Genomic DNA, 16,837 nt, shown 5'->3' on the forward strand with positions numbered 1-16,837 from the left:
CCGTGCTGGGGGCACTCAAGGTGAGCGACCCTTTCTTAAGGGTGCGTTTTCAAGCTTCTCCAAGCGTACTTACTGTAAGGGTCGGAATGAGAGAAAGGCCACTGTTAGGGTGTAAAAATGGGCAAAAGAATTTTGGGAAAATCTGACCATTTTTAACTCTTTAACTTTAACTTCCATCGCAAGGGTCAATATTTTACGCAAATCTACTTAAATTTGACTACTTTTTTTCTGCAATGTAAGGGTTCAATTTTTGGAACCTAATTATTGTCCTCACATACGGTAGTTTTAGATCGAGTGCATTCAAGTCAATTTTTTTCACGGTGACCCACGCCAGGAAATATAGTTTGTGAAATTTTGTTTGATATTTAATTCATTTATTAGCATATTATACGCGATGTCCCGAAAAACAGTCCTGCCTTTTTACTCGTGATGGTGTTCCGACACAGGACTTCTTTACGGGACACCCTGTATGTAAAATTTTATAATCTTTTAGTATTTCCCGAACCATAACGGAAGAATTGTATATAGTTGAAACATTATAAATGGGCTCTTCCAGAAAAAAACCATTCATGGGGGGTGGAGGATATATTGTCCAGGGGTATTGAAAAAACCCTGAAAAACTGCCATGTCCATGGGGTAAATCTGCGGTGTCCAGGGGTAAATATTTGTGTCCAGGGGGTCAACTTGATGCTTGTCCAGGGGTAAAACACGTGTCCAGGGGGTGAAAAATCGAAATGTCCAGGGGTAGATCACAGAAAAAATAATATATCCTCCACCCCCCATGAACGAATTTTTTCTGGAAAAGCCCAATATAGTTTTAGATAGAAATTATATCATAGATTTAAAGGAAGAATCATTTTCATTAAATTCAATTTCATGAGAGAATTACACGGGGTTAAAAGGATGGTAACAACAAGTTTAAAAAGTAGTTACACGCTTTTTTATTCATATAAACAAATATATGAGAGAACACCAGATTCAAATCTAGGTCCTCAGAACAAAAGTTCTATATTGTTTGGGACAATAGAAATTTAAGAATAATCTCAGGATCAGCCAAAATTTATTCGTTCTTAAAAAACAAGCGTGTACAGAACAACTCAAGTCCCAAAGGCTTTTTTAAGGGGTATAAGCTTCACCTTCCAAAGATTCTCTAAAAGGTATACGAGTAGAGAATTGGTAAAACAACTGCAAAACTTAGAAGCAGTTTTTACAAGGGTAGGAAATAAAGAAAAAAAAGTTTTTTAAAGATCACAGTTTCACCAGAAATTAACCTCCCTTATCTGACAGTTATCAGATGGCCCATCATATGCATACACGACGTGAATACGAGAGGAAACAGTCGCAAAGTGTCCAAATTGAATGGTTAGGCTAGATAGATGATGCCTAAAATTATGTTAACAAATATTTTTAGTGTTTTCAAAATTTTTAAAACTTTTAAAATTGTTTTGAGTCATTCAATAAATAACTAACGTAGTATCATTCATGTATAAATAATACATATAATTAAATTTAAACATTTATAAATACTTTCTTAAATTATTTTAATCAACTTTTTGTTCATTCCATTCAAATCAGATCAATAAGTATTCTTTCTTGGGCTCATTTTATATTCAAAAAGCCTTATTTATTAGGGAGATGGGATAGGACTAAGTTGTTAATATTTTGAGCGATAGGAGGAAAAAAAGGAAAAGTTTGATATTTTAGAAGAAGTGTAACTAGCGGCAAAAAAGGATAAAATGCTTCACAATAATCAAGTTCTTTTGGTTTTTATGGGCCTTTGTTTTTTCTGGTTTGTGAATTGTAACAGGTATGTCTTAAGAATACATCCCCTTCTCAGGGACCCGACAGGATTTTTTCAGCTAGTGGGAGTAAAAATAACGGAATGGAACTCGATTGGGATTGATATTCCCATATTTTTATATCCATTGTTTTCAATTCAGAAAATTCAGTGGGGATGGGAAAAATAATATAATATTTAGCAGTGAGAATATAATGGGACAAAAATTTTAGCATAATTTTCAACGGGGGACAATATTTTGGCCAATTTTTTCAGTGGGAAGGGATCCCAGTGGATCTGTGAGAAGGGGGTGTTATAAAAGTTTCAATCAGTTCTACCAGGGATAGATTTTTGTTTAATCTTTCCATCTTGAGATGGGATGCAATAAAAGAGAAAAATATTTTGAATCGTTACATATAGAAAGTAGGCCTTGGAGGGTAGCCCACTCGAGTGATAAAAAACAACTAAAAACGGGTTTTTTGACTCCAACGCTACTTTCTATAGGCTATAACTTTTGATGCAAGGAAAAAAGACTGTATAGCACACCCCTGTGTCACAGACCCGCTGGGACCTCAGCCCCACTGGAAATTCAATGCTTAAAATTGCACTCCAAAACCATCCCCACTAGATTTTTAACCTTGGAACAATATAATTTCTATCCCCATTGAGATTTTAAAAGGAGTTTTTATCCCAACTGAGGAAAAAAATTTTCCCGGGGCTGTGAGACAGGGGTGTTAGTAGGCTTCAGAGTATCTCTGTGCCAAAATGTTTCTAGCACTAACGGATATGTATTCTTTTTCTTCTTCTTTTTTCATCTTCAAAATCTTCTTAGTCATATTTTTCTCAAAAATTATAGTGCTCTTAATTATCTTTTTAACGGTGTACAAATGTTACAACTGAAGCATTCGTTGATAAATAACAGGCAAAACAAAAGTTAGTGTGAATGGATTTTAGAATATATATATTTTTCAAAATTATGTTTCAGGCCAAAGTTAAACTCAACCACTAAAGAGACAAAGGAAGAAAAAATAGACCGAGAAGAAATATTTTTGGCTCAAAATTTTGATCACTTGCTCAATCAATATGATAAAAATATTCGACCAAATTATACAGGTAATTTTAGATTGTATATTATAAAATTGGTCAAATTATTCCTCAGGGAGCAAGGGAGATTGCTTTCGATTTAGGGGGGGGGGAGGTCCCCTTTTTCAGACCAGAATTATCTATCGGCATTTGTAAATTTTCTATTCTGTTGTATTTCAACGGGTAAAATTCCAAATTTCGAATACATTACCTATATTCAAGGCAGTTTAAATTTCATTTTTCCAAATATCATGGCCAGGATTGTAGAGCTTTTAGAAGAAATAGAGAAAAATTGATCACGAGCACATCTGAGATCTCTACATAGTAGAATATTTGTATGTTTTTGTTTGTTACTAGGGAAACCAATCGTGGTGACAGTGGATTTGACTGTTATGGCGTTCGGTGCAATCAATGAGAGAGGAATGGTATTCTCACGTTTGAATGTTTTTTTATAAGAATCAATAAACTTTGAAATATAGCCGAAAATTGTTCTTATTTTTAGAATACTTAAATGAGATAAATTTTCGCAGGAATCATATTTCACGGTTGAGCTCATCCGCGAAATTTCAAGATTAATTTTGCGAATGGCACTGTAGAATTTTGAGCTTTTTTACGCCAAATTATGAATGTTGGTTGTCGAAATACCCATCATAAGCGCTTCTTTGATGCCAGTAGACATTATTTTAAAATTTTTTTGAGTTTTTCTCAAAAATTACTTTGCAAATAAGACCTGATTTCCATTGGGATTTAATTCTGCGAGATCCCGCGAGATTTGATCCCCGCGAAAGTTTATCCCATCAAAATATTCTAAAAATAATATGCTTAATTGATAACGAAGGACTTTTTATAACCCATCAGCGTAATAAATATTCCATAATAATCAGATAATAGAATCAGATAACAGCAGGTGACCTTGTTGCCGAGAGGGGGTTTAGTCGCGAGAATTAAGGAGTTGGTCCTACGATACTGTTGCAAAAGTCAAAAACAAATTACGAGTGGTGTTTATATTAGAGACTTTCTTATTTTTGTATCAAAACTACTTTTAGACATTTGCCACTGATTTATATTTCCGACAAACCTGGCAAGACTATCGTTTACAGCATAAAGCCGGGACGGTATTAACGCCCTTATTAGGGCGGAAAATACCGACTGATTTCATATGGACACCAGATACGGTGATTTCAAATTCAGTCAAAACACGCAAACATAAAGTGACGACCAACAATGAGAAATTGGATATTTACCCAAATGGAACAGTGTTTTGGGGAAGCAGGTATTATATTGCTATACTATCAATTCAACATTTGAGGATGGGGTTAGTAAAATTAGTTGATGTTAGACCTTAATCGATTTGTCAATTTAAACAGCTTGAAAATGCAATTGCTGCTTCCCCCGCCTTAATCCTTCCAATCAAACGTTTTTCGTTGATGTCACGAGGGAATTTACAATACGGAAGGTCATTTATCAAGGCTTTCTTATTTCTAGAATCACCGTGATATCGAAATGCAAAATGGATTTTCGGAATTACCCGATGGATATCCAAAGCTGTTCTTTGGTCATCAATAGTTGTAAGTTCCTCCTATATCACCATGTGATGTATATTTACTTGTGATCGTTAAAAGGCTTTTCTCGGAGAGATCACCCTCCAACAACTTTGCTTCGAAAGACATAGCATAAAGCTTGACACAAGTTTAAGAAATCAATCAACTCAAAACACTAGTGTCGCTCATTTTATCGTTCGTTTAATTCCAAGGGAAGGGGAATAGCTCCATTTCCTCACATCCACGAATGGTTTTCATTTCTTTTGAAAATATCCGTTTAGAATTTTCGTTTAATTTCTCTGAGTTATTGCTGAAAACAGGATTAAAGTGCAATAACTTAGTGGGTCCTTAATGGGCCCCAGCGAGCTATTTTGAGTCGTGGGGGCCAATATTTTGGAGAAAAAAATATCGTCCACCATGTTTGGGCGAGGAGGAAAATTTTTCACGTTTTACACCCTCAAAACACCTTAAAAAGTTATCTAAATTGGGGAGAATAATAGTTTTTATGGCTTAAAATAGTAACTTTAAAAAAAGTATGGCATGGTCTGCAAGAGGGGTTAATATCTATTCTTCAGATAATTTGCCAGATTTCAGTCTCACGTTATAAAATTACCTTCTTTAGATGCATACTTGAAAGAACATTTGGAATACAAATGGAAACAAGACAAGGTTAGCATACAGTCAGAAGAAATGGCTCAATATACTGTCAAAAGTGCATACAACCTCAGAAGAAATGCTAACTTCTCAGATTTAGGTATATTCATTTCTACACCATTCAGTGTCGCAGCTACAGTCATGGACATAAATTGCAAAACAAAAGCAAATTTCCCCTTTTCCCCCATTTTCAATGTTCAATGAACGGTGGGTTGGCGGTGCACACTGAACATTGCAATGGGGTAAGGGGGTCTGTTTTCTACAATCTTACTGCAATTTGCTATGTCTTAAACATTCTTTCCCATGATTGGGGGGGGGGGGGGTTGTACTTTTACGGTGTGACGGGATTGGCCCTTTTTTAGTACGGTATTACGGGATTTGACGAAAAAAAGACGGGAAAACGGTATTTTAAAATCAGACGGTGACGGTATTTGGCCTTATTTTTTGTCATTATGCCGGTATTTGAGGCTGTACAAACCGGCGTGACAGTGTTATTATTTTTTTCAATTTTTGGGATTCCGGGATTCGGCAAAAATTTTGAGGGGAAAACGGTATTTCGAACCCCTACAAACCCCCATGATTTGATTGTATAGTTGTATTTCTTGTTATGAGAGCGTCAAATATGTATCGTTGAAGTCCTCGCGTGGGATAGGTTTTAAGGCTAGAATAATATGGTTTTATTTTCATCCTTGAATTTTTTCGTGCGTATTTCATTTATATTTCATCTTTTTAGGCACGTTTTCAGAATTGGTGGTAACATTTACATTTGCTCGACAGATTTCAGTGACCATCATCCAGTTGTTTTTCCCAGCCACCGCTATTGTGTCGGTATCGTGGGTTTCACTGTGGATTCACAAGAACTGTGTCTCTGCTAGAGTCGGTAGGTTGAAATCTTTATTTTTATCTTATCGGCGGTCGGTCCCTATCAGGTTATCTATGTAACAGATTCAAAAATCTCTAGGGAAATTTCAAACTCTTTGCTGTCATAAGTCGAAACAGATATAAACAGAGTCATAAACAGATATAAAATATAAACCTCTGAAGTACTCTGGCACAGACTACTTATATGTTCACTGCTAAATCTTGAGCCTTTTTAACTACTAGACCAACAAATAAAACAGACAAAAATTAAAATCGAGTCAAATTCAAACTTGTTTAAAACGTATTTGGAGGTTTCATAGTTGATATTGTCGATTTACTCTGACAAAAATGCAATTTTTCAGAACCTATTTTCAGGGTGAACATCTTTTTTTCATTTTCTTAACGAATTATTAGTAAATATTTATTTTGCAGAACTAATTCTCAATGTATGCACCGAATTCTGTAACTTTAGATTTTTCCTACGAAAATTAGTTAGTGCATTCAAAAGGTGTCGCTTTTGATAGAAATGCCACCAGACTGAAAGCCATTAACGAAAAGAAAGATATATATCGAGGTATCGTTTTCATGACTCGAAGCTCTATAACAAGTTGTCCCTTCGCAGTTCACAATGCTTTACAAACCTTACTCCATAACTCGAACAAATTTTGTGTTCTCCGTGCGTGTTCGAGTTATTGAGACTCCATTGTATTTGGGTCTTGATCAGATGAAAGCTAGGCTCGTTTCGGGTGTAAAACTCCTACTCTTCGGGATATGCGCACTGCTCTTGTTTTGAATATTGAATTGCTTCGGATACATCGCATGCGCACTGAGGTTTTGATGAAACAATAGAGAGTTTCGAAAGCTACCCCACTAAAAAGTGAATCCCCGGTGGGGGTCACTAGTGGCCGCCCATAGCACAGCAGTGTCTATAGACCAAAAGTAAGGATTAAAAAAGCCTAGAGCTGTCTATTGTGTAGACTAATGAAAACAACTCTTACCATTTGTCTAATTCTTTTTTTCCCAGCATTATGCGTAACAACGATGCTAACAATCTGTGCTTTCTGGGGCTCAGTGAATCGTCAGCTGCCACGTGTCAATTATCCAAAAGCTGTTGACTACTATTTCATAGTATCGTTCCTATTCATTATGTTAACTCTGGTCGAATTCACCATTGTTTTGAATTTTGATTTTGATTCTCTGAAAACGAAATCGGTGAAAAAGCAATCTGGTAAAGACACATTGAAACGAGAAAATAGTTTACGAAATCAGTTACCGGTATGTATCTACCATTTTCATATTTTGAAAAGTTTTCATTACTTGTCTATTGCGGAAAAAGTTTTTACCCTCGTGTTGAAAAGGTGCTCTTTGGAAAGACAGCCCCCTTGGTCTTTACAGTGGGCAAATATTTATGGTAGCCAACTTGGATTAAAATTTCATAGACCAGACCCTTCCGTAAATTGGTCTATTCATCCCTCATGTAATTCCGACAACCTTCATAAAGTAAGATTTAGAAAGGCCGGAATCACTTATTGAAAAAAGAGAAACCTTTTCCCCGACTCTTTATTAGCTATCAGCAATTCCGATCTTTTATTATTCCCAGGTTTAAAGAAGGATATCGGAATCCTCCAAGAAAGGATTGTGAAGTGATTATCTCCCATTAGAACTTTAGATCAATCATAATTTGATGAAAAGAAGGATTCTGAAATTTCTTTTCGAAAGTGATGAGGAAGGACTTTCTCGTGACGCAATTAAACAAAAAGCCTATCAAGGAAAGAAAAGCCTCGCCTGCCCAACATAACAATGCAAAATACACCTTTTCGTCCGTAGCTGCCAATTGCTGCACGGGAATTTTTTGTCCGTTTTACCACCCTAAAATTGTTCCAGTCCTTTTTTTGCACTTAAAGACAATAGACAAAAGTGTAAAAAAGGATTGGATCGATAGTTGACGGTGGTAAATTAAATAATAAAGTAGCACGCGCCTGACCGCGCGATTACGGTCGAAAAGGTGTATAGAAAGTAACTTTAATTTAATTTCTTATTTCAGAAGCACACTCACCATGTATTACGCCGAAAGATCAGCCGTTTGGATGCAAATGTCTTACAAGGAGATCTAGTCTGTGAAATAGACAACACAGGGCGAACAGTACATTACTCATTGGCCAAAAAGGAGCAATGGAAAAAACCAAAAGTTGATAAAAACAAAATGCCGTATTTCTTTAAATATTATCCGGTGACAGGGAAGCCGGCGACTTTGGATGTGATCGCCAGGTTCTTATTCCCCTTTGTTTATTTTTGTTTTAATGTGATTTTTTGGAAAACATACAGTTTGTAAAAGATTGACATTTCAATATTCTTCAATGTACTTCGACAAAGAGTTGTATTACAAATTCGAGCTGTATCAAAAGTTTGTCAATTTCGACGAATTGGAAAGGTAATCGAATTATGAAGTGGAGGCGTTCAAAGCTGAGTATGCTAACGACATAAAGAAATTACTATGTAAAACTGACAATAAAATCCATGCAGTTGGAAAGATAACATGAAAACACTAACATTCATAACACTTTAATATGGATAACATTATTTAGCTGGATTAGTAAAGAAGTATACTTTAAATGACATCCCGCCCTTCTCACAGACCCAGTGAGATTTTTTCACCCAACGGGGGTAAAAATAGCGGACCAAAACTCGATGGGGGTTAATATTCCCATTTTGCTCATGACTGGGGATTTGAATTCCATTGTTTTCTACCAAGAAAATTCAGTAGGGATGGAAAAAATGGCACAAAAACTTGCAGTGAGGACAAGAATGAGAGTAAAATTTTCCACCTGGGACAATGTTTTGACAAATTGTTTTAAATGACATCCCAATTTTGCGTGTCACTGTTTGACAAGTTTACGATCTTTGTTCAAACACAGTAATCAAATATTGTTGTAAGACTGTAACACAAGTTCAAGTTTAAGCGTGAAGGGAACAATCCGTGCCATAATATATTTGCACTTTTGGCTAATTAACCATTTTTCGAAAATTGAAGTTCGAGCGAGAATGTCAATTTTTGGCCCTCGACTTGATTTCATCGATTATTACGATCTAGCAGGGATTTATTGGTTTCTAGGCTATATTTCAAGCGCTACTGGACCATTTTTGAACTTTTGGATCCTCAGATCCTAAGGTGTTAAGTCTAAAGTCTCATGTTAAAACTCAGAGTTAAAACTCTACCCTTACAACCTACTTTAGAGCACTTACAAATCGATTGTGGTTTCAAAACACCCCGGTGAATTTCCCTTTTGTGCCAAGTATTTTGTCACTGATTGAAGAAAAATGTCTTTAAAGGAAAATAAAGCAACTTTTTCACAACCCAAATACGCATGACCCGTGCGGTTTTCACACAAAAGTCGGATTGGAAGTAGACTCTATCCCTGGATTTCAAAATATTCTCCCCTCTAAAATATAGAAAGCGCTAAATTCTATCCCTCGTCTCATAAAGCGGCGCAAATCTTAAGGCGTCACTTTTCCTTGATTCGGAAAATATCGAATAAGATTCAGGTCTATCCCTTTCGGGCTTTAAACTCAATGGTCAAATATCAGAACAAAGCAATGTTACTAGACTATGCGCTATAGTCTAGGACGAATTCGAATAATAAAAAAATAACCTCAAACACGGAAATTAGCAGTCGGGCGGAAATTTTGTCCACGCGGGCGAAAATAGTTGGAGAGTCTCTATTTTCCGCCGCGCAATTTATTACGTTTTATACGCCGCGCAATTTATTACGTTTTATAATATACAACTATTTTATATCATAAGGCGAGACCAATTTGATTAATTGTTTTACGGGTCCGACCGACCCTGAAATCTCAAAAATCGAAATAAGAATAAAATAAATTTTGGTGGTACATTTTTGTTTTCATTGCATAACAGATTGCCAAATTTGCTAAATTTTGGTAGTTTTTCCAAGGTTCTGAGAATTTTGTGTTCGATTTTTCATTTTATCAATGAATTCGAGCTTTTTGTGTTTTTTTATTTTCTATTTCGGATTTTTGTCAAGAGTTGGTAGTTTTTGCTGCCTTTTAAGGAGATTTTACTGGGTCAAATTTTACTTTTTTTTTATTTTTTTCGCCGACCGACCGACCCTCTTTTTGGGGTAGCTTGACCCGTAAAACAACAAATTAAATTTGTCTCGCCTAATATCATAATAATATATGACACGGGTTAAATGAACATTATATTTATTTTTAATTAATTGTGATGGATATAGTGTAAAAGATGGTATTATTTACAGTTTTTTAATCATTCCAATAAATATAAAGATCAGTGGCGTGGTGGCAAGGGGGGCCAGGTGGGCCAGGCCCCACCAGCGGAGCCCTTTTGAGAAGGGGCGCCAAGAAGGATTTTCCAGACGCCCCTATCAAAAGATTGGCAACTGAAAAGCCAAAAATCGCGCCCCTTATCACCTTAAAATTTCTTTGGCTCGCTTCGCTCGCACACTCTTCTACTAAATGTATATAGAGAGAGGGCACCGAAAACAAAAAAATCTCCAAAAAGGGCGCCAAATTCTGCTTGGCCACCCCAGAAAAATTTTCCCACCACGCCACTGAAAGATTCTTGATAATATGGGCCAATTCAAGTTCGAAATGGATCATGGGTAATCAGAGCCGATTCCACACTGGGCAGGTGAAAAAACTACAAAATGTTTAACCAATAGGAAGAGACCATTGGTCCTGATTCCCTTTTTTTCTTTTCTACCGTGAAATTCAATTCTTGATATTGATGACGTAATGTTTTATATGGAAACACACAAAAACGCGTATGACAACAGTTTCATTGTTCTAAATCAAAATGTTTTTCGGGTGTTCGGTATAAAAGATTACGTCATGAATAACAAGAAGTGACCTGTAGCGAATAGCGTCTAATAAAGATGGCCAAGTACTGCAGTTGGATTCTCTTTAACTCGAACCTGTATATAACTCGAACGTCTCCTTCACTCGAGAAAAAGTTTTATCATCCCTTCTGTTAACCAAGCATTGTGTACACCTTCCATAACTCGAAATTTCCTTAACTCGAACAAAATTGTGTTCCCAGTGCGTGTTCGAGTTATGGAGACTCCACTGTAGTAACCTAGTGATTACTCTCGGGTACCTAATAGTCGGGAGGGTTGGAATAAGGGGGGGTTGGAAAAATCTCAAAACTTAATAAGCAGGGGGGGGGTCGGAATAGAAATTATGGGTGGTAAATCTTTTTAAAGGAGGCTAATACAACAAAAGAGGGGACTTTCAAAAATATTTTAATAAGCGGGGGGGTTTGGAATAACAATGTCCTGGGTGGAAAATTTTCGAATAATCAGCGGGGGTGACGGCTATTAGGTACCCCCAGAGTAAAACGACGAATAGCTGTGTTTTTAGGAATCAATTTTATGTTTGATACCCAATTTGATAGCTCGTATCATCATTAAATGTGTGTCTGTAAAATTACTATTCTGAAGTTCCGGCATCAACGGTTGTAATTCTCTGGCTGGTTCCAATAAGGTTTTTCGAGGAGTTGGTAAAAGTGTTTTACGTTTCTGGTAACTTTGGTGTAATAAATGGTCCTTTATTGATAATTGAGATTCTAAGATATGGTGATTGTTGTGGTATGGTAATAATGTCTTTGGTTGCTTCCAGTATGGTTTTCTTTTGTTGATCAATTTTTTAAAAGTTTGAATCTTTTCAGTGTAAGTGCTCGTAGATTCTCTTTGGTTCTGTTGTGAGCATCTTGGATGATATAATGAGTTTGATGAATGAATCTTTACGGAGACGATTGGTGAGTGTGTTGTACTGTTTGTTAAAATAGTATGTCCAGTTCTAGAATCTAATAACGTCCGACCTTTTGAATTCCTGTTATAATTTTGATGTGAGTATGTTGTGAGTTTGGAAGTTTGGAGTCTTGTTGACGTTGAGTTAGTGCATTGTTTATAGTCCATTGTTTGAATGGCGCTTGTTTCTTGATTTTGTATAGCGTTTATTGAAGATGGAAAAGAAATACAGTTTTTCACTATACGGTTCAATGGTTGTTGTTTCTCATTTGAAGGAGACTTCTTGGTGGCTAAAGACCAAGGATCTGTTACATTCAGGTTTGAATCTTTATCATTGCCAATCTCCATGGTGACACCAAAAATACGAGATTGACAGACAAAATATGCCTTCCAATGGAAGTAAAATATTGTATCTTCAATTGTATCAGTTCTAGTGTATCCTCAAGAAACAAACTCTCAATTTTTAATCCATAGAAACTTCCTAAAGGAAAGTAAGTAACTTTTATCTTTATCCTTTCTGAAAAAATAAAAGATACGCATAGGTTAAGACAAGAATTACTGGAATTACCCTTTTTTATTTGATTCCTTAGAGTTTATTATTGTCCAAAGACACCAGTAATCACTCTTAATTTACCCTCGAAACAATTGGCGAATATCGGTGTTTTTGACTTCTAGACTAGACTGAGTGGTGCAATATCTTACCATAATATGAAAGGTGAAATTCGAAAAAACAAAACATAGCAATTCTAGAGTGCGATAAAAACATTTTTTGACCAAACTAATCAAAGCTGCTTGCCACAACCACAGCAGTACTTGATACATTATATAGGAAACAACAATATGTTTTTGATTGCTGCACTTCTTTTATCACTTTCTCAAATGTTTCAATATCATTCCTCGTTTATGCTATTCAAGCACCAGACATAATTTCAAAAAGCAATACGGAAGAGGATTGTCCTACGCTTATTCCTTCACTAAAAAGGTGCAGGACAACACTTCCCCGTGGATATCCGTTCAAATTCCTTCATAGATCATTAGTCATCAATGGCTACCTTTCATAAAAAAAATTGTGAAAAAATAGAGAATTTTGTCTCCTTTAATGGACTGTCAAAAATGTGTCATAAGCCGATTAGGATTTGTTTATGAAATTTCCAGTGTTGTTTTTATTAATGAGGTCAAAGGTTTTATTCTTATTCAAGATGCATAGCACTAACTACCTTATTACACGAATATTACTAGTCATTGAAAAATTTCGTGTTACTAAAAACCCCCTTAATTAAAACCAGTCGTGGTGTCCTTGAAAAAGTAAATAAAATTCGTGTTAATTTTTTGCGTGTTAATTTCAAGGCCGTTGAATACTTGCCTAGTAATATTTGTGTAATAAGGTATGTGTAGGTCATTCTTTAGGGTTATAGGCTTGTAAAGCTAAAAAAAAGGTAATTGTTCATTTTATGAAAAGTCTGAGATCTTATGCACACGAATAATTACTCTGTAAGATATACAGGTTGAAGCAGTGCCTTGATTTGTCTCAATCCTTATGTGACGTCACAGGGCTGTTTTCACCGTCAGACGAGCTCCTAACCCCAAATTTTGACGAAAAATGACATAAACTCCTCGATAAATTTTGGTAAGTTAAGAGCAATGAATGGGCAAATCAAAAGTTATTCTCTAAAAATCAATTTACGACGGAAATTGCATCACGGACTACTCTAACACCCTCCCAAACATTTGTAGTACTCTTACATGTTGACTGTAGACAACGAAATTCCCCCAAAAAATCACAGACTTTTAATCCTAAAGGCATCTTTATTAAAATATAGATCTGAAATCTATTAAAATGATCCAATAGCAATAGATCTTCCAAAATACCATAAAGCCAGGTTAACGATTGGATTAAGGTCTGAATCGCTATGAAAGAACACTGCATTGCATTATTGAAGGGAAAAATAATCATCAAAACAAACAATTGTAAGGAAATATTCTCCATCGTTTTTTGCAACATCAACAAACAGTTTCATATGTGTAAGGGGTGAAGGAACATTTGCGTAGAATAGATTTTTACAAAAAGCACTTACCTATTCGTGGTATCAAAACATAATTACTTTGTCATTAAAAATGCTCTCCTAAGCAAATGTTACTTCACTTCTGTCTACGCTACTGTAATTGGCTTTAATTTTGTTGAGAACAATCTGTCGATACATTTTTATGACTGAAAAGAATGCTGATATGATTTCTTAAACCATAAAACGACCTTGCGTTTAACCTTCACTGAGTTTACTTTAAACCGATAAAAGGTAAAGCTGAATGATCCTTTTAGCACGTCCATATTTTTTATAATGTTTTTATAACAGTATCAAAAAACTGAATCAACAGAAATGCAATAAACCTTTCCCACCAAGCATTTCAGCTGACAAAAGAAATGGTGACGAGCTGACGCAGGGAAAATAATGTGTTTCACAACACTAGCTTTTTCACTGTCCATTCATGCCATTCATGACGTAATGTTTTCTACGGAAATACCCCGGTTTTAGCCAGTAGCAGCAAATTTAAACTAGACAAAAGTTGTAGAAAATTTGCCAATACTTGCAAAAACCAGGGTCTTTCTGTAGAAAACATTATGTCATGAATCATGAATTAAGAGTCGATTAAGAGCGCTTTCTCGAGTATATGCATTATAGTAAACCAATCAAGGTGAATCATATTTTGAAAAAGAGTGCTCGATGGATAAGCCTAGTAGAATCAAGGTGTATTTCAAAATAAAAGTTCATAGATTAAAATTCCATAGCCTATAGAATATATGAAAACATCCTCTAACGCTCGCCGAATCCTAGCTTAGTGCGACTATTTAGTTTTTTTCTCTCGCTTAGCGAAAAGAATTTTAAAGGAATTAAAGTGCGATTAGGATATAAAAATTATCACTTCTTTTACTGAACACCCATGGAATGAATTGATTTTAAAAGAAATTTTCGACAGTTTAACAACCGAAGTAGAATATCTAATGTCTATCGTATAAAGGCGATATTCATACATTACATTTACAAGAAAACCCACTTTCTTGGATACCCCCTCCCGGCCAAGATACGTCAAATAGATTTTTTCCAAAGAAAAAGCGACCAATTTTTAAGTCTCATTAAGTCATACACTACACTTATACCTACAAAAGAAATTCATTGTCGTGTACTACGCTACGATAATCGTGAGATAAGCTCTGGTACAGAGTAGCTCGAACCCCGCTTGAAACAGATTTTGAAAGTTTATAAAGTGAAACGGTCGCAGATAGCTGGTTGCAAACCTTAACCGCCAACAGATTTTGAAGATAAGAACTTTTTCAATACTTCTTTGATATTGAAAGAACAAGTCTCCTTCCCTAACCTAATAAAATCTAAAGTCACGAATTTTTCTTGTTTCATAACTTATATAGGACCTCATTCAAAGTCAAGCTTTTTCGGGTTTTTGAGAGAGTGTTAGACTAGCAAACTAGTCTGTTAATTGATCATGTCCAGAGGGCGGGATCATAAAGGCGACGGGCGTTTGCTAAGATAAGAGCTGTGTAGGAGAGCGTGAGAGAATGCTGATTCAGCCCTTGCCGCCGACAAAATTTCTTCCTACACTCACTTTTCCCGCGTAATACCGTTCCAGCCCGACTGGCGTGTCAATCTAAAAGAGTTGGTACTTTAATAAATTAGTAGATTTTCTTTGATTTTGATTATTGATGTTATTTTATCCATGTTAATTTAGAATGTTCACTATCTATTAAAAACTAAAGTCTCTGCACAAAAGAACTGGTCCCCTCAAAGCATTCGAGATGGAGCCAATCCCACACAGATTGTAAACCAAGTATTATAAGTCAAACTCGTATCTAGTTCCTTAGTACGTTTTTCGATGATTCTGATAGCGATCACAAAAGTCATCAGTAATAAAAAAGTGGTACCATTGGCTCTGGAGATTGAGGAGATTGAGGATAAGTAAATCACGATGATTTCAAAGACAACTTTAACACACTGCTCTCAGTTCCTCGATGGTATTTTAAACCCCAACGGGGTGACTTTGAAAGTTACAAAGAAAATCCCACCGAAATGAATAAGGCAAAAACCCAAAATCTTGCGACTTCCCTTAGTCTTCAAGAGTGATCAAATCTGTCAAATTGCTTTTCCACAGTGCTGCAACCAATGAATGGTGAAGCACGAATAACAAGCAAATACCAAATATCTGAGCAGATTCTGATACACTGCTCTTGAAACATATCGCCCCATTCCCCCAAAAAGACCATGGCTCCGTAAGCGAATCTGTCAGCTTGGCGGACCGCTTTGATCTTTTTTTTCATCCTGGCTTAGGATGAATATTAAATGAGCTTTTGTAATAATTGGGTAAAGCAAAACAATCGCATCGAAACAAAAATCAATCATAAACAAAAACATTAGAACCCATTCACTTTCACTTTCGTTTTCAAGTCAAAATTAAAACGCCTTTGATTGTATTTTTAGCTGGAGAAAAACGTCAGATTGTCATATTCGCCACATACCTTATGAGCAGTGCGTGGTGTATACAGAATAGACAATCTGCTATGAAAATGTATGAATCTTTTTCTATATACTCATTTCATAAACCAAGCAAAAGCAAAACTAATACGTTAGGTAAAGAAAGGAGACCTTTTTACTAAGCAAAAAATCAATTGAAGATTGTTTTCCATCGAGTTCAGATTAATTTATTAAAGATATGAAAAAACCAAACGACAGATTTTTTTTTGAAAAACTAAACTTGAGGCGACTATATTACAATAACAAAAGATTTTTTCATACAGTGAATACATATAGTATTGAGATAATCTCCCTGCGATTGAACTAAGCTTAAATGAAAATTCAAAAAAGTCCACAGCAAGATTTAGTTAAATCTCCCTTGTCGGTTTATTTTGTATAAGTTTCAATAACTTTTGATGAAATCAGAGTTTTTTTAACTAACTAATTAAACGTGTAAACCCTTAGTTGGCAAAAAGAATACAATAACTCTCTTCGCGTATAGAAAAGTCCAAAAGTCCAAAAGCCTTCGGATGTTACTAGAAACGTTAAAAAAATATTCTCAATTTCTCCATTTTGTGCAATTTTTTTTAATTTAAAGAATTTGAGTGCTTTAGAGTC

At 35.6% G+C, this 16,837-nt stretch overlaps 1 protein-coding gene across 1 annotated transcript; it reads left to right on the forward strand.

Moving 5' to 3' along the window:
- Positions 1 to 1,644: 1,644 nt before the first annotated feature.
- Positions 1,645 to 9,250, forward strand: LOC136807657 (gamma-aminobutyric acid receptor subunit rho-1-like). The gene is made up of 9 exons (XM_067064251.1): positions 1,645 to 1,807; positions 2,763 to 2,890; positions 3,218 to 3,285; positions 3,907 to 4,133; positions 4,346 to 4,428; positions 5,024 to 5,155; positions 5,789 to 5,935; positions 6,941 to 7,191; positions 7,961 to 9,250. The coding sequence occupies exons 1-9, from the start codon at positions 1,737 to 1,739 to the stop codon at positions 8,246 to 8,248; spliced, it is 1,395 nt and encodes a 464-aa protein (XP_066920352.1). The 5' UTR covers positions 1,645 to 1,736; the 3' UTR covers positions 8,249 to 9,250.
- The last annotated feature ends 7,587 nt before the right edge of the window (positions 9,251 to 16,837 follow it).

This window comes from Clytia hemisphaerica, unplaced genomic scaffold, assembly GCF_902728285.1.
Source record: "Clytia hemisphaerica strain Z4C2 unplaced genomic scaffold, Clytia hemisphaerica genome assembly, whole genome shotgun sequence".
NCBI classification, from domain to species: domain Eukaryota; kingdom Metazoa; phylum Cnidaria; class Hydrozoa; order Leptothecata; family Clytiidae; genus Clytia; species Clytia hemisphaerica.